Source organism: Homarus americanus, unplaced genomic scaffold, assembly GCF_018991925.1.
Source record: "Homarus americanus isolate GMGI-L3 unplaced genomic scaffold, GMGI_Hamer_2.0 scaffold47293, whole genome shotgun sequence".
Taxonomy (NCBI): Eukaryota; Metazoa; Arthropoda; class Malacostraca; order Decapoda; family Nephropidae; genus Homarus; species Homarus americanus.
In genome coordinates, this window is record NW_024716859.1 from 441,890 (window position 1) to 464,277 (window position 22,388).

Genomic DNA, 22,388 nt, shown 5'->3' on the forward strand with positions numbered 1-22,388 from the left:
CTACAAAACACTATCCAGTAATATCCTTTTTATTTTATTTATCTACTAATTTTTATTTAAATTTTCAAGTTTATGTATATACACATACTGGTTAGTTATTTTCCTTTCATATTGGTGTTATCTTAGTGAGGCTTCTCGTCATGATGCCACACACACATCATCACTCTTAACATGTGTCAGGAACTTCACACGGCCTTGCACTGAGGGCCTGAAGCACGTAAAGAGTGTCCCTAATGCCAATCGTGACTAGGTGGTCTTCACTGGGCTGGATTCTCTCGACATTACTTGAGTGACTTGACCTTTTTTTTTTTTTTTTTTTTTTTATAGTTTATGGGGTTATTTGTTCCAGTATGTCATGTCACAAGGCTTTACTAAGGGGTGTGGGAAGGAACACACTCTCCCTCCCCCTTTATAAAGCCACATCTTAACCCTTGTGCACTCAGGGGGGTTTCTGTTCAATAAAATCATCTGGCATTAGTCATATATAATATTAAAAGTGGCATCCAGTAGTGAAAGGGTTAAAAAACCTAATCCTTCTTTTTCTCAAGTGAGGGAGATTTGAACTTGTCTTTTAGTCATTCGTTATTGAGTTGGTTTCTTCGTGAAAGTTTAAAAAAGCAAAAATACTCGGTGCTCTTGAATGAGTTCTATTTCCTCACCCTCCGTCTCTCCCTCCAACCATTGTCTCATAAACTGTAACAGGTTTTATTAGGGTGTCTTCTCTTGTGTTTTACATAGAGAGTAATGTACATTGTCAGACAGCACTAGTAGTACCTCTATTAATTTAAACTCTCAAGTGTATCATAATGTAGATTAATGTGATACATTTTTTACCCTTCATATATCTCTAGAATTATTGGATCAGGTAAAAAAGTGGTACTGTTTATAAGTTATATTAGTGTATACCCTCTATTTATATTTTATTATCCAATTTGTTTTATCATTAACGAGTAATTTGTTGTATTAGGTCATTTATAAACCAAGGAAAATCATTTATAAAGAGAGAATGATTTAGTACAAATTCTAGTTCATCTGATTAAATGTTGTGCTGTACTTCACATTGTAAAGAGGCGGTACAGTAACAACGTGTTAAGATTTTATCAGGGTTTAATTGCTGGCTTAAGCTTGTTAATTCAGGAGGTAATTAAACTGTATCTCACTTATGCAAATTTTGGATAAAGGTTGTCAGAAGTGTACAGTGTATCTAGATCTTCATTCACTTGTTGGACAATAACTGAATTAGATTAGCTAGTGTCTCACCTATGTATACTTGTACTATACTCAGAGCTCCGTAGTTGTTTACAGCATCTTGTTTGTTACGATGCTTGTTTATTTGTCTTTTAAAGGTTTGGAGTTCATGAAGATTAGGCCCCCTCCAGTTTATTCGTAGGAGGTTATGTTAGATTAGCATTAGATTTGGTCAGGTTAGGATTAAGGTGGTTATCTCATAAGATGGGGATGGGGTCTAATCCTCACGTAATCATCAGGTTTGTAGACGTGACCAGCTGCTCTCATAGACTATATATTCCCTAAACCACCTGAATGTGAAGCAGCAAGAAGTCATTATACCTCTGTTGGTCTGTGCACATGGCCTCAACACACACCCCTAGGACCCTGTATGATCCTCAACGCCTCGGCCGTATCAGTTCGTTGATATCTTTGGTGGTGGCCGTCGTCTCTACTCTTTTAAGTGTTATACCAGAGACTTGTTTTTTTGGCTTTGTTTACTTTACTTTTAGGTTAAAGTCTGGAGGTTTTATGAGGCTGTTGCAGGTCAAAGACATGAGGTTTTCTGTGACTGTCATGGGTTTAAGACTGCGTTTTATGAGACTCGCAGGTTCAAGACTGCGTTTTATGCGACTGTCGTAGGTTTAAGACCGAGTTTTATGTGGCTGTTGCAGGTTAAAGATACGAGGTTTTCTGTGACTCATTGGTTTAAGACTGCGTTTTATAAGACTCGCGGGTTTAAGACTGGGTTTTATGCGAATGTTGTAGGTATAAAACCAAGTCTTTTGAGACTGGCCTAGGCTTAACATCGAGTTTTATGAGACTCGTAATTTTATGACAGTTATCTGAGACTGTCGTGGGTATAAGACTGAGTACGGTAGTTTTGAGCATAGATACAAGAGATGCAATTAGTTGAGATAAGTTATCATATTTTAGAACTGTCCAGAGAAGGTAGATATAGATCTCTTGGGCAAGATAGTGGGTACTGCACTGTACTTATCTCTAGTGCCACAACTCAAATGTGATACCCGTCTTCTGAACCTGGGACACTTCACTTGACTATGGCAAAAAATGATTCCCGTATGGAAATATTTTAAATTTGGGATCACATGAAGATTATTACCCCTCCGAGCTTATTTCACCTGATGATTAAACACCCTAATGCTGACCTAACCTAACGTATCCAACCCAGGGAGCATTTATGTATTTTAATCAACAAGTGAAATAAGTTGGGATGGTTAATCTTTATGTAATCCAAAGCTTGTTTATACTGTACTGTACTGTACTGTATGTAGGTCTCAGTGGGTATTAGAAATGTTCATAAAATTGATGTACAGTATTGTAGCAATACTGTAATAATTTCCTCTTGCTGATGATACATGTTGAATTATAATTTTCCAGGTAAATTGAAAATATTGTGCACTATAAATCACATATATCCAAAATTTACCTGGAAGTGGTTATATTCTGTTGTTGTATTTTGTCCGGTATTTTTATTTTGAGGTAGTTGTGGATTGGCACTGAAGGCGGCGGTGAATTATTAATCTGGTGTTATTGATTTCTCTGGTTAGCTACTGTGCATTTAACAGTTAGTTGGTTCCAGATTTATTTCCATTGTTGTCCTTATTTATCTATGTTATCTTTGATTATTATATAACCAGAGGTAAGGATATGAAGTTTCTGTGATTTTTAACTTTGAATTTTTACCATTTTGTTAGCAGTCATATTCAGGCTCGTCCCTCATGCAATACCCTTGTTGTTATGAGTTTGTATATCAGTAAATTTCTGTCACACATCATTAAGTTGTGACTCTGAACACAAAAAAAAATTGATGAATTGGTTTGTGTTATGACGTGTTTGTTACGACGCGGAGAGATGACTTTTGCAATTTTATGCATCGGCCTTGTTCTCTGTGTTAACAAGTTTGTTGCAGTTTTGTAAAACAGCGAACGAAGTGGATTGATAAGTTTTTATTTTATTTTTATTTTTTTCGGGGAACACATTTTGCAGGAAATTTGATAGGCTTTGAAACAAATGAGTGAGATTTGAGAGTTGGCATTTCGTTTTTCCAGCATACAGAAGCTCTATATAGTGAGTTTAGGTCACTGTTATTTTTGGCATTGTTGACCGGTTGAAGTATGTGAAGTATTTATTATCACTAATTTTTTTTTTTTTTTGGTGTACTGTTTGACAGGAAATGTTTATATTTTTTATTTTTTGTTCTTTTGTGTGGTACATCATCTATCATCATCATCATCATCATTTATCCTTCATCCCTACCAACACCATTATTATCACCACCATCAACACTACTAATACCATTATCATCACCACCATCTGCACTACCAACACCATCATCATCACCACCATTGATAATGTTGATCTTGTAACTTGTACTGTACACAGAATCATTACTTTCAACTGCTGTGAACCGCTTATTGTCAAAGCTAGGAGCAATAACTGAAGGTTGTTGGACTGAACTATTGCTTGTAACAGCTTCCTGGAGGTAAAAGGAAGAATGATCCCACCGAACGACTCGAGAGAGACTTAACACACAGTCCAAGAGCTTCAGCCCGGCGCTCCTCACCCGACACAATGCACCATTACAAAGGCTGAATGTGGTGTTGGTGTGGCCGGGGCAGACAGTTCAGATGTAATGGATGATACAAGGAACTTAGTACTAAGCTAATTGCTGTTATTATTACATTATTATTATTGTTTCTTTATTTTTGTATACAGTACAGTACTTTGGATATTATTCTTTAATTATACAGTACAGGGGTAGTCTACTTGTTTGTTTGTTGCAAGAATGTTTTTGTGTCAGCATTCTTGATATTGTACTGTATTTTATTATTATTATTATCATTATTACAGTATTTTATTTTAATGGTCTCATAATAATCATGGCCTTCTGACTGCCATTGATAAAAACACAACAATAAACAAGCATTGTCCGTGGCCGATATCTGTAGCGGAGCTTTTGGACCTTTTTACCACAGTACTGTACAGGGTATGTGACTTCGCATATACTGTACTGTACAGACAGAACCCTTCATTTATTGCCACTCAGACTACTGTGTAAGTCTGCTGCTGTTACATATGAGTTCTTAGTTGTATGAAAGTTTATTAATACCGGTAATCAACTTATTAATATACAGGTGAATGTAAAGTTCATTTCTATTCTTTGGTATACAAAAAGACAACAGAGGTACCCACACCAAGATTATAATACAGTACACTCAGTACTAGCTGCCTGTATATATTCCTGTCCTCTGCAATATTTACAGTATCTACTCATATGAATTATTCTTGTTCTCCATTGTACCAAGAACAAGGCACAAGGAATAGGACTTATATCTAACCATGCAAGTGTTTATCAAAGCATTTACCGGGTATAGAAATGGATTTTGTCGAAATTTTGTACGAGGATGCAACCCAACAGTATCTCAGACAAATTCAGTAATCAGTCTTTTTCTGAATCTCTGCTGTCAATTTGGTATCGCTATTTATGACTATCGGTTTATTTTTCCGCCTCTTTCATTCTTTTATCTCTCGCTTCCTTCAGTCACTCATACCAAGAACTGGCTCGGCTGCCGAATATGGCCGAGTAAACTGCCTGACATTTAGGTAGAATTTTACATAATGGGATCTTTTGGGGGGATTTTGATATGACATTTTATCCCCCTGGTGTACATAAAGAGGGAGGAGGGGGAGGATATTGATTCATACCTGTCCAACGATCCAGTTATTCAAACTTCCGTCCTACCCACAGCTGCTTATCTTGATTGACTGTACAGTAACTTTGAGAGACTTGATATGTAGCTTGGTCGAACTCACCCAGAAGCCTTTGACTATTTAACTGGTATATTATTCATAGTTGAGGACTTATGCTTATGATTTTTAGGTTGGAGTGTGAGATCAGTTGACTAAAACATCTGATGATAATAGGATGTGCAGGTTGGCCAGATGACATGCACAGTTCACCATGTTTGCTTGTGATGTGTTGCAACGATCTTACCCAAGTTTGTCGGTGGAATTATTTATTTAAAGTACTGTACTCGGCGAGATTAGTGATGCTCTGTAGGCTTGCTTCTCTCTCTATTGTATGTCTTGGGTAAATAGGTTTTCTTGCAGTTAGGTTTATTTATTTATTTATTTTTTTAACTTTTATTGTAGTTTTTCCTTTTAGTCTGGTCTTCTCTCCTTTATTCAGGTCAAGATCTTAACTGTAGTGTAGTGGTAACTTGACCTCTGTACCTCATGCCAATACATATACTGTACCTTCTGTATTATCTGTATTTAGGTCAGATAAAATGATACGTTCATTTCCAGTTCTTGTAAGTGGTTAGAAAATTATGGGAGGTACAGATAATGGTTTTTTTTATAGGTAGTGTATCTGTAGTGGAAGGTTAAGAGTTTGTACTGCATAAATGAAGAATTGATGTGATTTTTTTTAAATGTTTCAGTTAGTTTGTACCGTAATTTTTGTTTTTAATTAATTGTGTTTTGAGTGCTTATTATTATTGCCTGTATTACCATTACTTTATTATTATTATTAGTTTTAGGCTTGGGCGGGGGTAAATAAGTTCATTCATGTAACCAGAAATAAGCAGCTTATTCTGGTGATGCGTATCCAAGAAACCAGTCCCCCCACCTCTCTCACTCCTCAGGTAGACTACAGTAGATGTGGCATGCCTTGGTAGGTGGCCGAATGTTAGAGTACAGTATATTGAACTTGATCCATTTCAATCCTCAGTGAAGTGTGTGTTGGCTCTTACTCTCTTTGCCATAATAATTCTCAGTACTTATGGCATATAACCTACCCTTAGTCTACCATGTACAGTATAACAATACAGAAATGGTCTAGTCCAAGTTTTCATTTATGGAATTCGTTTACACACACTCTCAAACAGACACACTCAAACAAACACACAACCAAACGAAATAAGTGTCGCCTTTGTTAATATTAAAAAAAAAAAAAAACACGGCAGTGGCGGGGGGATTGGAACACGGCCATTTGATGTTGGTTCATGAGGCTGGATACAGTACAGTAATAATGCCTCTTCGGAAACAGCGTTAAAGTGTCACTCAGGTGCTGTTGTTGCTGCTGACGCGTAATAATATCTTTTAAAGGGAGAATTTCTTGAAACCTCGTAATGCTGAAGTATTGTGTTGTGTAACCCTCTGGCCTGGATGTATTGTGGTGTGTGTGTGTGTGTGGTGGGTTGGAAGAGGAAGGTGACGGGGGGGGAGGGGAGGGTGGAATGGGGCAGAATGAAGGATTGAGTAACAACATCCTATTGATTACATTATAATTGTTGGTCTTGTTTGTTTGTTTGTTAGTACAGTATTACACATATATACACATGTGTTAGGGGGGGAGGGGATTTGCATGGTGCCAGTTATGGTATTTGTTCTATTTTATCTTTAGTGGGTGGTGTGTGTGTGTGTGTAGTTACGATTGTGATGGATTAGAAGTAACGGGGTTAAGATAAATTCCCTTCCCGTCCGGTATTGTGAGTGCTTTGTTGGTAGTAGAAATCTAACTTCATTTTTATTTTTTGAGTATGTGTGTGTGGGGGGTAAGGAGGAGGAGTAAGTAAGATATATTTTTCGAGAGTATTTTGACCCACAGATAATTTTTAACCCGCTTCCTGTGACGTCAATACCCACCGTGTGTTAATCTATCGCCCCGTTTTTTTCTCTCTAGTCTCGTAGAGTAATACACCAATCGAGAATTGTTGTGACCCACGAGGCTTGAAGTGCGGTGGTCAGCCTGGCCTCCGGTGGTAACTATTGGGGAGATGGGAGGGAGGGAGAGGATTTATCTGTTGGTCTTAAGTTTTTTCTTTTTACATTGCGTCAGGTAGTCGTGTCCTTGTGTCTGTTTCTCGTTGTGTTTATGGTTTTTAGGTTTAAGTTAGGTATGCGATGGCGTGTAATGAGGTTAAGGCTGCTTGACTTGTGAGTCTGTATTGACGATGGGGTCGGTCTTCAACTTGAGGTTAAGGTCATGTATATGCGTTGGCGTCCACCCTTTTGAGTTAGGTGTGTGTGTGGGTGTCCTCTTTAACAGTTAGGGTCTACGTCTGGATTTTGTCGTACGGGTGAGCGTGTGGTGGTAGAAAATCACCTGTGTTTGTGTACGGCAAGACCCCGCTAGTGTGACCGCCCCACTATTTTAAACAAAGCACTGGTAATATTTTAAAAGTGTTCATTAAATATCTATTATTGTATGCTGTTTCTTGTCATATGCTCGTAAATTGTAGTAAATTATTAAAGCTGAATTTATCGAGAATACAACGAGCGCTTCTAAAAGGTTGAGATGGATTTATCAAGTAAAATATCATGTAGTGAAAGTCGTGGAGTTTTGGGGTTTGTTAGGAGGAAAGAAATGGATTAGTCGTATATCGTTTCCCGCTCCAGGATGTCGTGAATGTATTAAGTCGAATAAATTGGTCTCAGGCATGAGTTGATTGGGTAGAGAAAAGGTTCCCCCCCCCCCCTCCCATTCCCACCCCCTCTACCCCACCTCACCTAACCCTTTCCAGGTAGATTTTAGGTATGCGTCGGCCTCCATGGCATTAATATCGCTATAGTCAGCAGGTTCAACTCAACTCTTGGTAGCTAGCTGGGCCTGGGGCCGGTGGTGCGTTATTCACATTACTTCCTTGGTAAGATAGTTCAGAAGTGCGTGTGTGTACGTGTACCAGCTCATACCTAGTGTTTTGTAAGTGTGTATCTCTGACGGTGTTTTGAAGTGGATAGAAAGGAAATTGGGTGTAATGGTGAATATAAAACAGAGGCCGGGGTTTTAAACAGACTTGCTGCAGACGACAATTTTACACTCCCTGAGTCTGGCGATGCTGCGTAGGCTGTGTTGCCATATGGTGAATAAATTATAATCATTTATTTTATCACGGGGGTTCTTTGTGCTTGTGAGTGTTTTGAGCGCGGGTAGAAGGAGGCGGGGTTAGTATCGCCAAGGTCATTGTTTATTTAAGGTTCTCGTCAAGGTAGAGCCAAGTCCAACATGGCGGTGATAGGGTTGCCGTATTCCCCGAACCGCTTTCAAAATTAAGCGCACGAGTTGATTAAAGTTTAGTTATTAGATGAATACGCCTTCACAATAACAAGAAATATATAACTACAAAAATATTGGAGTTTATAATAGTCAGCGTCCTTACACCAGCTGAAAAAAACACGAAAAAAGAAAATGGAAATAAAATTAGCGCGACGAGCTCTCTTGAAAGATTTCGACAGCATACCGTAAATATTGGAAACCTCCTCCGCCTCACATATCGAGCCCTGTGTTCTTTACGAAGATGAAACCCTGGTCGATCCCGCGTTGAATGTTGGGGCTGACGTAGAGAATTACAGGCGAAGGGTTGAGAATGAGGGAGGTGAAGATGGGGGATAGAGGGAGGGGGTGGTATAAAAACAGGGAGGCCGGAGTGTGGTGGTGGGGGTTGAGTGTTACCACTTGTGAGACGACGCACGGGCTAATGGCGGTGTTATTTTGTATGCCGACCTGAATGGCATACTAATTCACTTGAGTGTAATGTCGGGGTGGATCGCCTTCTCGCTCTCTCTTGGATCACTTGAAGATTAGGCACCCCACCTTATTTCACCTGGTGATTAAGACGCACTAATGCCACATAGAGGGGTAGGTTAGAGTGTTAACCGTAAGGTGAAATAAGCTGAGGTACCCATCTGCAGGCGAGTATCTCTCCTGATGACCTGTGTTAGAGAGAGAGTGTCAGTGCGTCGGCCGGTGGCGTCGCTAAAACCAGCCTGCTCTAGGGAGGGACACACACACACATACATGCATGCATTCCTCCCCCACGTATTTTACTAAAGATGTGAGAACGTGTTTAACTGGGCCTGTCGAACAAAGATGGCGTCGGTAGTGACCTGAAACTCGACCGTAATTAGGTAGTATGTTTGAAGTATAAGTTCGGTTTAAGATTATATAGATGGTTGGAAGGTTTGGTCTTTAAATATGTGAGAACTTTCATAACCGGATCTCTCGAGTTACGGCTTTAGATATGGCGGATAAGATGGCGGCGAAAATTATCTGAAACTCTACCATAACTAATAGTCCCCCTTAACCACCGCCCACCCACCCACCCCTTCCCCTCCTCACCACCCACCCCTTCCCCTCCCTCACCACCCACCCCTTCCCCTCCTTCACCACCCACCCCTTCCCCTCCTTCACCCCCTCCCCCACCCACAAGTAGCAGAGGAAAGTCAAATAGAATTTTATTGCTGCAATTATTGTTATTATTTTTAGATTGTGGATCGAAGTGATGAGCATTCTCTCGTTCTCTCTTCAATATCTTTCTTTTCTTTCTCATCTTTCCTTTCTCTCTCTCGGACTGATCGTTATACATTCTTGGGTAAGTTGTAGCCGAGGAGGTCTTTAATCTGATACAGTGATAACCTGTTATTGTGGTTGGCAGTGTTTACAAGTCCGTAGCCACTACCACCACTCTGCCTTGTGTTGCCGGTGTGGTGGTGATGGTGGTGGTGTTATTGTTAGTGGTGGTGCTGCCTGCAATGGTGTTAATTTTGAGGGTTACTGATGATGGTTGTGCTACTGACGGTGTTACTTTTTTGGGTGGTGGTGTTGCTGTTTACATTAGTTGAGGGCGGGCTTGTGACTGGTGTCGTCGGAAGAAGAGAGAATTGTCGTTTACCTTCAGTTGTGGAGGAGTGCTAGGTTGTCCTTCTGGTCTTAAGAGGGAAGGGGTGGGGGGTAATACTGCACGTTATTATCGGCTACATATATTTTCCTGCCCTAAGTTTTTACACACACACACAATCGGACAGTCAAAACACAAACCACATATATTTTGTTATCATCTGAGTGTACGATATCTCTCTCTCTCTCTCTCTCTCTCTCTCTCTCTCTCTCTCTCTATACATACGTCCCTCCCTCCCTTCCCTTTTTTACCTCCTTTCCCTCCCACATCCCTCCCACAACTTTTACCTTCCTCCCCCTCTGTCTCCTCAACCTACATACCTACCTCCTCCCGGCCTCTGTACGCCCCCCCCCCCTTTTTTCCCTCACTTACACTCCTTTTCCTCCCCAAATGTTTTTCTCCTCCCTCATAGGTCTCCCAACATTAGGGCTAAAATTGATTGTTCGTTTCCGGTCACTTGTCCACATCTCTCTCTCTCTCTCTCTCTCTCTCTCTCTCTCTCTCTCTCTCAGCAGTACTATTGGTCAAAATCTGAAATATTTATGAACCGGTAAGTTAAAATTTAATAATATAACAATGTTATTTTTTTATGCAATGTCAGAAAATGAGTTGATGGATGATTGAAACACCGTACAGTAGATAAGAAAAGAGACGAGACGCATTTATTTGTAATGTGAATAATTAATCAGTGAATAAATAGTGATGAAAGAAACAAAGGATTACGTATTATTCATCTCGGTTTGAAGAAAATTAATTAGTGGAGACCTAATTGAGAAGTAAACAAAAACAAAAGCACATCAGCGTCCTTGTTTACATATGTGTCCAACTGAGATCAGGGAGTCGTAAATGTTGTTTTTAATTAATATAATTTATGCAACACCTGATGCTTCTCTGTGTGTCAGGTGTGTGTAGCCTTTGATACAAAATTATCATCGTTATTATTATTATTATTGCTGTTATAATTTTCCTGCTTCTTCTATCTTCCTACTCCATCCTCCCTCCTCCTCCCTTCTCTTCCACCTCCATCCTCCTCCTCCTCCACCACCAATAGTATTACTGTGATCGTTGTTCTTAAACGCACAAGAGTCTTTCTCACAGGAAGCACAGGTACTATTTATATACTGTACAGTACTGGGCTGTTGGTCAAGAAGATCGTAGTGTTTCGTGGTAATAAATGTGTGTAAAAAAGTCATTATATGGTGATAAGATTTCCCCGAAATACACACACACACTCTCTCTCTCTCTCTCTCTCTCTCTCTCTCTCATTGGAGGTTTAAGTGATCAATCAATGTATTAGACGTAAGGGGTCACATGAAGATTACCCCCCCCCCCCAGCATATTTCACCTTAAGTTTATAAACGCCCTGATGCTAACCTAACCTAACCATCTCCAGGTAGGATAAGGGTGTTTAATCATCAGGTGAAATAAGGTTTTAGGGGGTGTTTAATATTGAGGTGATCCGACGTAAGCTAGCCAGGCGGATAAATATTGTGTCGTACAGTAACTCACTCTTGTCTCGTCGTACTTTTTCCTCATCCTCTACTTCTTGATGTTTTCTCTTAATGTCCTTCAGAGAACAATTTTGTTACCGAAATATTGTAACCAGGAAAATTGGTTACGTGTGGGGAGAGAGAGAGAGATGGAGACGTTTTCATTAGTTGTGGTGGTGAGAGACATTTTCATTGGTCGTGGTGGTGAGGAGGGACATTTTCATTGGTCGTGGTGGTGAGGAGGGATATTTTCATTGGTCGTGGGGGTGAGGAGGGACGTTTTCATTGGTCGTGGTGGTGAGGAGGGACATTTTCATTGGTCGTGGTGGTGAGGAGGGACGTTTCCTAATCTAACCTAAACTTAACCTAAACCACCCACGTAGCATTAAGGTGTATAATCACCAGGTGAGATAAGCAATGTGGGGGGGGGGTAATAATCGCCAGGTGAGCTGAATTCTCTTCGTCAGATAAGTCCTGCCTAACCTAACCCTGTAAGACTACCGTGTTATAATCATAGGCTGTGGCACTGCTGTAGGTTGTGGCACTGCTATAGGTTGTGGCACTGCTGTAGGCTGTGGCACTGCTGTAGGTTGTGGCACTGCTATAGGTTGTGGCACTGCTGTAGGTTGTGGCACTGCTATAGGTTGTGGCATTGCTGTAGGCTGTGGCACTGCTGTAGGCTGTGGCACTGCTGTATTACTTGTGTCTAAGCGTGAAAAGTTGAGTGTACCGCCCCCTTGTGTTAACCCTTTGAGTACGATGATTTAACCCCTTATGCATATTGGCAACTTTTTGAGTATGATGATTTTTACCCCTTGAGTATAATGACTTAAACCCTTGGAACGATGATTTAACCCCTTGAGGACGATGACTTAACCCGACAACAACTAGTTACAGTATCTGGCCCCCTATAGTAGAAGGTTATCTTACTCTTGAGAATACTTAAGGGTATCTGGCAGTCACCCTGGGATATGATAGGGAGAACTTAACTATACAGGTAGGTGTGTAGTGTAGTGTAGTGGTCTTTCAGAGATATGGCATGAAGAAGTGATTTTATTACACACGGAGGTATAATCTGTCAGGACTTGCACCGTCAATGTTAGCCAGCCGCCAGCTCCGTATGAGAAAAGGCATGTGTGTGTCTTACAGTGGCAGCGCCCGGAAAAAATCAATAGCAAGGGGGGGGTGCATAATAACCTGAGGGAGGGGGGGAATGGGGCTAGGTAGGGGTGGACCACACAACTGGGGGCACACCAGACTAGGCTACACAATAACCTGGGGGAGGAAGGGGGCCACAGTAATCAGGGGGTTGTATTTAATGTATGGTACTTATGCCGTAAATCTAACAAATTCTTTAATAATCCTTTTAGCGTGGTATCATTTCTGTAGTGTTGTGGCGTGTGTGTGTGTGACAGTTTGTTTGTGTCGTAGCCGAAATGGTGGAGGAGGGGAGGGATTATAGACGACACCTGTTGTCAGCCTTAACAAACCAGTAATAATATCTGAATTAAAAAAAATGTGATGGTGATTCGTAATTAAAAACTAAGAATGAAATCTGAAATATCAAACATGATGATTAATATCGATAAACATCACTAGCAAACCTATGACTTATTGTTCTTAAAATCTCAAGTACTGCAACTAATCTATGGGTAACTAAACGTATGCATAACGCTAGGGGAATATAAAAGTGTTTAAACAAGGTAGTAGAGAAGGTAAGCTGCTCTCCGTATTTAAAAATTTCATGGGCCGCTCCTGTGCCAGTTTATAAAGATTAAATCCATAGAGTGTAGCAGTGCGGGTCGACGAGGCTCCACCGTTTTCCACGACAAATATCCAATATTGCTTAACTTTTTTACACCTAGGCACTTTTTTTTTAGCTTACCACAGTGAAGTAGAAAGAGGGAGAAAAATATTTATTCCTTCCCTTCCTCTCCCTCACCCATTCCCTCTCTCCCTTCCCCATTCCCTCTCTCCTTTCCCCATTCCCTCTCTCCCTTCCCCATTCCCTCTCTCCCTTCCCCATTCCCTCTCTCCCTTCCCCATTCCCTCTCTCCCTTCCCCATTCCTTTCCCTCATTCCCTCCCCCAATACGTTCTTCCCTCTCTTCCTCCCCATTCCCTTTTTCCCTCCCTCATTTCCTTCCTCCCTCCCTCATCCCATCCCCCCTCCACCATTCCTCCGTCTGCTTGAAAGTCGCTTTATTCATGTAAATGTTTTGAGCTTGGTTTTCCGGCAACAGGGGTAGCGGCGGTGACCTTACACGTTCGATAATTGCCGAATAATTTATATTGTATTATGATTAATCTGTTTTGTTTTCTAAGTATCCTCATCCCGTATTGGTGAAGTTCTTGTTAATGTGGCCAAATACCTGCCTTCGCTAACTTTTATGGTATGGCCGCTACACACGTGATATAAGTTCGTCAGTTACTGGCCGAGCTATGTAGAACTGCACACAACCAAAGTGGATGTGTGTTGTTGGAGTCTCAAGTACTGTTAGGTTGTTTAAAAATAATCTGGTCGGTCACGTGATAATTTAGAGTTTTGTAGAATATACTACACACACACACACACACACACAAAGTTCGCCCCCGTTTTGTGTGGCTCAGTGCATTCATCGTCAGACTAGCTAGTGTTCCCAATTTAAATTCACCATCATTTATCGCCATCGTTTGATTATTACGCGTATAATCATCTGTTTTGGTTCGGTGTTGTGTAGTTTTATTAAAAGTGTGTTGCCATTGGTGATGCTCATTCTCTGGTCTATTCTCCCAAGATGTTTATCACACCCACTCCGATGTTTTAAGTGGGCGGGCCGCACTAATGTTTACTTATGTCTTCTTGATTCATGTATTTAATTATTGCCATACGTCTGTATTCATTCAAGGTTTTATTATATATCTCTCTATGTCGCAGTTACCGGACGAGGTGTTGTACTAGCGGGTAATTGAGGTAGATCCCGTTAAGACATTGTAGGGTAAAAGGTGGCGAGAAACAGCTATTGTCTTTATGGTGGTAGTGAGCTGTGGGTCCCCGTTACCTAGGCGGCGCCACGCTACTGTTTTTCTTAAGTGCCTTCCTTACGTCAACAAGGTGTCAAATTCACTACACTGCTGGTCCTTCCCCCCGCCCCCACTCCACATCTCTCATCTGAAGTAACTGTTAATATATATATAAATTACGGTATTTGACCTGGCGCAGTTATCCAGTTTGGCCTTATCGTTTGCTGCTAGATGGCTTAATGTGTGGTCAACTTGAATTGTTTACTGTACTTTGGTGCACAATGCCTATCTTGATAAAGAGTTTTTGTGAACGGCATTTACGTATATACAGTGTTGAGTAATTTAATGCATTATGACTCGTTGTACGACTGCTTTTATAAGACATTTCTCTGTAGGTAATAAAAATTTAAGTTATATGCGGTTTTGCGTTCAGTTGTTAACCGTTATGGTAGTTAATTGTTCCAACTTAATGTTTTTCAGTGGCAAGAAGTTTAGGCTCCACCAGGCTCAGTTTGCTTCGGGGGTCGTGGGGTGTTTAAGCGTATTGTGCTGCCTCATCTTCCCCCCTCACATCACACCATCCCTCCCCGCCCACCCATCTCCCTTCCTCCCACCCTCACCCTCTTCATTCCCTTCCTCTGCCCAGCCAAGTCTTCACTAGTGTATATTTACGCGACCATGACTGCGATCACTGTGTAACCGTAACCCACAATATACATACACAGCTAAACTTGTTGCATTTTGAAGTTTTACACATCAACATTTGTGATTTTTTGTGTTTGTTCATATGCGCGTAAGTGGATGTTTGTGTGTGTGTGTGTGTGTGGGTGTGTGTGTGTGAGTAATCTGTTCAAAGGTTTTTAAATGAGCAATATAAAACATAATGAGTATAGACCATATTGTATTCATCTTATTTAGACTAAACCAGTTTGTGGGACGTCGGAACCTAATACTTACACGGGCGGGAGATTTGAAAGCACTGTAGCACCATAGGGAATTTTGATCATCGCGGAAGTCGAAAACCAACAATAGAATTTAAGTTTTCATAAGAATTTGTGGTTCTGTTTGGTCGACTTACACACCGGAGTATTCGAACTCACATAGCCAGAAATCTTCCTGGGGAGTTCAGACGTTTAGCGAGGTGTATTGATGTGCAATAGCCCGTAAACGATCGTTTCTGGAGAGGTTTTTAATGACACCTGGACAGCTTATAATAAACAGCCCAGAAAACGTTTGTGAAATTTGGTGTTCTTGCAGCCTGGGATTAAATGAAAAAAAGAAGTTTTGTTTGGTAATAGTATGTTTTAGGCTTTCACGCGTAGGAAGTTTGATTTAATTGAAAACAAAATCATGAACGACCTTTTAAAAAAATAATGATTATACTGTATATTGTTTCAGAAATACAGTACTTTTCACCTGGAAACAGAATACAGTACTTGTAATGCCGTCATTAATTACGTACTTGGTTGAATAAATCTTATTGTTTTTTATTCCGTTCTTTAAAAGACATTTGTGTATAGTTTGATTGTGCACTTTTTAATTCTAAAAAAATGAATTTATGATCGTAGTAAAATGATCACATGATGATTATACCCACAAATTATTTCATCTGATCAATAAACACCCTAACACTACCTGGGGTTAGGTTAATGTTAGGTTACTAAGCTCAGGGGGGCTAACCTTCACGTGATGCGGGTAAACCACTGCAACCACTTTGTATATTCAAGTTACAATTTGCTTTTGGAATTACAGTATAGTAGTTACAGTACAGTACTTGAAATTGTTCCTGTGAAGTGGTGTGGTGACCATGTAATTTTGGGGTAGTTAGGGTGGGGGAGGGGGTGAAAATAAGCACTGGATTGTACAGTACAGTATTTGAAACTGGAGAAGACCTTCCTGATGGGGATTTTACACAAGACAACTACATTTCTCTCACACTCGGTTATTGCACAAGTAATCAGCCACAGCCCTATTCTTTACAGGTTTGAGACTAGATAATGATGCAAGTAAATTAGAAGTCAATTTAAGTCTGTTCTACTCTACAAACTTTCTATGTGTGTGTGTGTGTGTGTGTGTGTGTGTGTGTGTGTGTGTGTGTGTGTGTGTGCTTAGCCAAGTATCCAGCCACACTCCAAATTTTTACATCATGCACGGGAAGACTATCAACCATCTGTTCCTGTACTGTACTGCACCACTTTGATATTGCACTTATCAACTTCATGAGTATTTTGTATATGACTTGTACAGTATTACCTTGAAGAAAAAGAGGCTTCAGTTCCCTGCTGACTCTTCAGTGTTCTCAGCTGTGTCTTTAATAATGTGATATCATAATTAGTTTTGTCTCCAGTCCCTATTTGGCAACGCTGATTTTTTATACTCTTGGTGTAGTAGCGAGTTGAATTTCTACTCAATCACATGCTGCTCAACTCACTACTGCACCCAGTGCATTAAAAATCAGTGCTGCCAAATATGATAAAGATTATTCTCGGTAAAGCACCACACATAGCGCCTGGGACCATACGTGTAGAAGCACTTTCACACTTACTCCTCCCTCTTCTGCATCTGTCATTTACAACTTTTGTGAGATGCTGAGAGGGTTACAGCTACAGTAGAACCATACACTAAATTGAAACAACATTGGAAATTACTGCCAGAGCATCATCAGAATTGTCACAAAACCATAAATAAAGAAAGAACAGTATGAAATTTACTCGAGCAGAGACTACGCAAGAATGTGTTAACAGGAGAAGCTCGCGTGAGAACTCTACATGTGGGTCACTGTAATTTCAGTCTTGTGTATTTTAAGATTTTGGACTTTCTCAGAAGTTAAAGATACCGGTACAGTATTTGCTCTGTGGCCTCAAAAGATCCAAATACTATGTAAACCGAATTCTGATGTGTTGAATTCCGAAATTGTGAGTGAAGGTTTACTGTTACACATCCACTGAGGGACTTCACATAGCTACCATACCTCTGGCCATCTGGACCATTAAGCATCTCCAATATTTTATGCATTTCTTTACCCAGGTTTATCATGTTCAACAAGTCACTAACCCAAACAACCACTTCAACTAATGTCTCTTAAGTTAAAATTATTCCTGTGTCAAAAATATTTCATTTATCTGATAATAGAAAAATAATTAATTTGACCTTAGTTAAACTCTAAATATATCATAATTCATATTATTACTTTTGCCATGGTCCTCAAAGTCCCCAGCCTTACTAAATTATCTTTTGGCTTTGTTTCTATACATTTAATAAAAACCTCTTCAACCCTTCCTGTGTACAAATGCCACATCCTTCCTGTGTACAATTGGAACATCCCTCCTCTACACAAATACTGTACTGTACAATACTACCATATTTCAACTCCAATAAGTATTTCAATGATATTTATTCCAGACTTGCATTTTCTACTACACTTACAAGTGTCACTTCTTTAGCTAAGTCAGGGCAGGAAGAATCATACCCTCTCGGTCTTTTCCTTATGCTTGTGGTTACATTTATCCTTATACGTACTCATCATCTTCTACAAGGATCCAAACAACTTTCTCCTTAGTAGTGCTGGGTCTTATCGCCCCTCCATTGTGCCAAGTCTGTACAATAGGCATCCTGGTTAAATTTCCTAAATTCCTACGATATTGTATCATCCATCCTTCTTGTTTTTCACTCATATCTATCTTCACTCATGTCCATCTTCACTCATATCCATCTAAACTCCATCATTGTTCTAATTCCTCTTCCATCTTGTTTCTGTACATCAATCTGTAGACTCTGATTTTATAACTAAAGTAAAGTTCTTCTCTGCTTTAAATTTGGTGGTGATGGAACTTGTTTAGGATGATAAGGCCAAGTTAAGTGTTCATATCCTGGTCACTGACTGACCCAGTGTTTTCCTCGTCAGCTCCTGCATATCTTTTCCAAACTCTCATATTCAATTGGAAAAAGAAAATGGAAATATATAAAAATTAAACATTATTTGAATATTTAGAAAGTCCTCTGGCACATCTTCATATAAGCTGAACAAACACCCAAACCTCACACTTTTGTACCAATTTACTTACAAACTAAATGATAAAAATGGAAACTGGACCAATCCAATTTTGGGTCCATTTAACTGGAAATAAATTTGTGCCGTATATTTAACATCTGGTTACACTGTACCACAAGGAGGCATATATACTGTACTGTACCATAATAACTTGCTACCAGGTACAGTACTGTATTGGGGATATAGGTATATTGTTCTGTACCCATTGTAGTACAGTACACCCAACCTTACAGAAACTTGTACTGCCAACTAACCATAAATTTTCAACCAATTTTGATGAAACTTTTGGTGCAGCTACTTGAGGTCACCAACATATACCGTAACATCTCTCTTGTGTAATGTTTCTGTTGCATCAGCTTTTTGTGTTGGAGTCGAGGCTCTTGATGGATGTACAGGAGCTCCTGACATGAGGAAAAATATTTGTACAGTATATTTCTCCTCCCTCGTCCCTTCTCTTCCCTCGTCTCTTCTCCTCCCTCGTCTCTTCTCCTCCCTCGTCCCTTCTCCTCCCTCGTCCCTTCTCTTCCCTCGTCCCTTCTCTTCCCTCGTCCCTTCTCCTCCCTCGTCCCTTCTCCTCCCTCGTCCCTTCTCCTCCCTCGTCCCTTCTCCTCCCTCGTCCCTTCTCCTCTCTCGTCCCTTCTCTTCCCTTGTCTTCTCAGTACATGACTATTATTAAATCTTCCACATTCAAAGTTCATTGGGAGAGGTAAGGTTTGGTTTATAAGTCTGAGTCAAAGGTCAGGTCAGGTTAGAGTCACAGGAAGGTCACAAGTCAAACAATTTATGTGGGTAATTCATGGTACAGTTTTCCGCAGAACAAAGCAAAATCCCGGTACAGTACTCCTGTTGGTCACCACCTGAAGGTGTTCATAGTGTTCGTAATCCTTGTGTTGCGTCAGTTTTCATCAGAGCTACAAGCCTTTACATGCTCCTGAATTGATGTCTGTTATTTTACGATTTTTTTTTTTACGTATTTATTGTACTGTACAGTAGTACGTGAAAAGTTTTGTAATGGGGGATATTATTATTATTATTATTATTATTATTTACAGTATTATTATTGTCATTGTATTATTATTATTATTTTATGGATCATATAACAGACTCAGAATAGACATTAATTTAACAGAACTAGCCTGTTGCTCTTTAAGAATATCTCCTACAATACTGTATGGGATAAAATGACTTATTAGAAGATTAAATACTTTACAAAAAAATTGGAACCACCAAAAATGTTGCAAAATAGGAGGAACTCGAAATGAAAGAAATACAATACTTTACTGAATTTTAGACAGATCACTGTACTTATTGTTCAAAATGTACAGAACTAAATACAGTACTGTACTCGGAAAAGGAAATTTGGAAGACAAAAAATGAAATTTTTATGTTTTGAACTTACTGTACTTGATGCCATTATGTTTGTGAGGAAGGTGCCTGGGTTTAGTCTCATTATGGCTCACTCATCTCCAGTGACGTAACAAATGTACATCAGTTTTTTATATTTGTTGTGATAGAATATATTTTAATATATGTATTTTTGTGCTGATTACTCTCTTGCTTTTATTGTGAATAAATCATCTTATTGGGAAAAAATATCCAAAGAGAATTGCATTTCATATCTTTTCCATCATAATCTTCAGCAAATTTCCTTCAAAAAAAGTTTATTGAATGTTATTAAAAATATTTTCATTCTGTCTCTCTCTTTCTCTCTCCTGTATAAGGAACATGAGCATCAGAGAGGGTAAAGCCGGGAGGCGGAGTGATTCTGTCTGGTCGCACTTTACCAAAAGATGGACTGATGAGAAACATTATGTCGTGATTTGTGTTCACTGTAAGCAAAGGGTTAGTGCGAAAGTTGACCGGCTGAGGAGACACTTGAGGAAGTGCGTTCCGTGTTACCATATCGCAAAACCCGATATTGAGGGGATGGAGGAATCCCCATTGGCCAGTACAAGCTGTAGCGATCCTCAGTCAATAGCCACTGAGTGTCCTCCCTCACACCTACCCAATGTAGATGCTTCGTCCTCTGGGCTTTCTCCGTCGTGGAAACTGGAGAACGTTCTTGTTGATAGTAAGGTTAGTGAGTGTCACACATCATCCAAATCACTTGTTGGGATGAGCAAGTTGCCAAAAAAAAAAAAAAAAAGCTTCCTCAGTCACACTACCGCCACTTTATTGCTTGGAACACCCCTCCTTGCTTCCTTGATCACCGAGCACTAGGCTGAGTCGTGCAAGTGCAGTTGTTGCAGCTTTTTGCTTCTGTGCGGGTTATAGGAATGCACTGTTAGATGCATCCTTGTGTGTTATTTATTGATTAAGAGATGATTTTTTGGCTTTTATTTCATATTCCTGTATATGTACTGTATCATAAACTTAGAAAAAACAATCACTCTCTCCCTTGAATACCGACATATGGTAGAAGTATATAATTATGACACTTAGTAATGGTGTAGCTTTTGGAACTGCCTTGTACAAATTGTAAGTTAAGTAATGTTATATCATGATTCTTTGTACAGTTGATAGGAAATGCTAGAGTAGCCAACCATGTATTTTTATGAGTTCTTTTATGCTTAGTTTAAATTGTCTTAGAAATACAATTGAGTGAAGAGTACCAACAAAACTAGAGTATATATATAAAGATTTTATATATATATATATATATATATATATATATATATGTAAGATCCAGCTCTGTAAGTATTTTGTATTTGAGTGTAATACATTTATGGGTATTTAGTTGTTAAAAATGAATGGATTTTCACCTGCACTTTTATAGTCTACCTGTTGTTTTATATATTTCTTTTTGTATTGTATGTGCATGCTTTGATTATATATACAGTACAACATAGTGAGTGTATGGATGGATAGAATTGTGTATACATTGTTTGTGTTGGTTCCTGTTGCAGCCAATGGGTAGGTTAAAAATAAAAACCTGGTTGATGAGATAAGATGGTCTGTGTTTTAAGGTGCCACAAACGGAACTGCAGTGCCATTTTAGGAATGTTAGGTTAGGTTTGTGTCATTCCCTTTTAACCCCTTGTGTATTGGGTCCCGTCTGAGCTCAATAAAATCGTTTGGTTTTAGTCAAATAAGATATTAAAAGTGGCGTCCCTGTAGTGAAGGGGTTAAGTTCTATAGAATGTTGAAAATCCATAATTCTTGGGACTAAACAGTTGTGCTTATTTTGGATTTTTACGGATCTTAGAAATATGGGCCAGTGATTGTGGTTTGGGTATGATGCAACCTTAACAGAATGTTTTGTATACCAAATGCACGTTCAAAATGTTCATTGCTGTTGATAAATGTAAATACAGTTACTGCCTTCATGATATCAGTCACATAGTAAACATTCACTGAGACTCATGCCCAAGTTGTCAGGGATCTTGAATTTGTTAGACCACAGATTTTTTTTTTTTTTTTTTTTTTTTTGGTAGTTTGCAGTGTATAGGAATTTGGACTTTTAATATTGCATAGTACTGTAAAGTACTATAAATGAACCCCCAGACATAACCAAGACCTCTCCTGGGTAATTAGGTTAGGTTTGGTTTGTGTCAAGTCCTTTGAATGTAAATAAACCAACCAGACCTAATCAAGACTACCCCAGGAGTGTTAGGTGAGGTTTGTCATTGTTAAATATGAATAAATAAATGGCTTAGCGGTGTTGTTTGTGGTGGTTCTCTATGAACACGGGCCATCTTAAAGTGACAATATTTTACTGGTAAAGCTTGTTGTGTAGCACAGTTTTTTGTTATCACAAAAGAAATTTTGTGCCATCACTGCTTATTTGCTTCTATATGCTATTGGGATTTATATCACTGTCATCATTTCTGTGTATACAATGTCACGTTTGTGTTTTGCTTGACAGTTCTTCATGGTAAATTGCGCTGGGGGATTACTTTGGACTTTCATTCTA

The 22,388-nt window shown here is 39.5% G+C and overlaps 1 protein-coding gene across 5 annotated transcripts in view; it reads left to right on the forward strand.

The window, feature by feature from the left end:
* The window catches only part of LOC121858514, a 53,428-nt gene that overhangs the window by 10,404 nt on the left and 20,636 nt on the right, over positions 1-22,388 (forward strand). For 3 of the 5 annotated variants that reach the window (XM_042354982.1, XM_042354985.1, XM_042354983.1), the window contains exon 2: positions 20,197-20,551. The exons of the other annotated variants lie outside the window; for them this stretch is intronic. In XM_042354982.1, coding sequence (XP_042210916.1) covers positions 20,201-20,551 — 351 coding nt within the window. In that variant the 5' untranslated portion in view covers positions 20,197-20,200. The remainder of the gene's footprint in view (positions 1-20,196; positions 20,552-22,388) is intronic. 5 annotated transcript variants of the gene reach the window in all.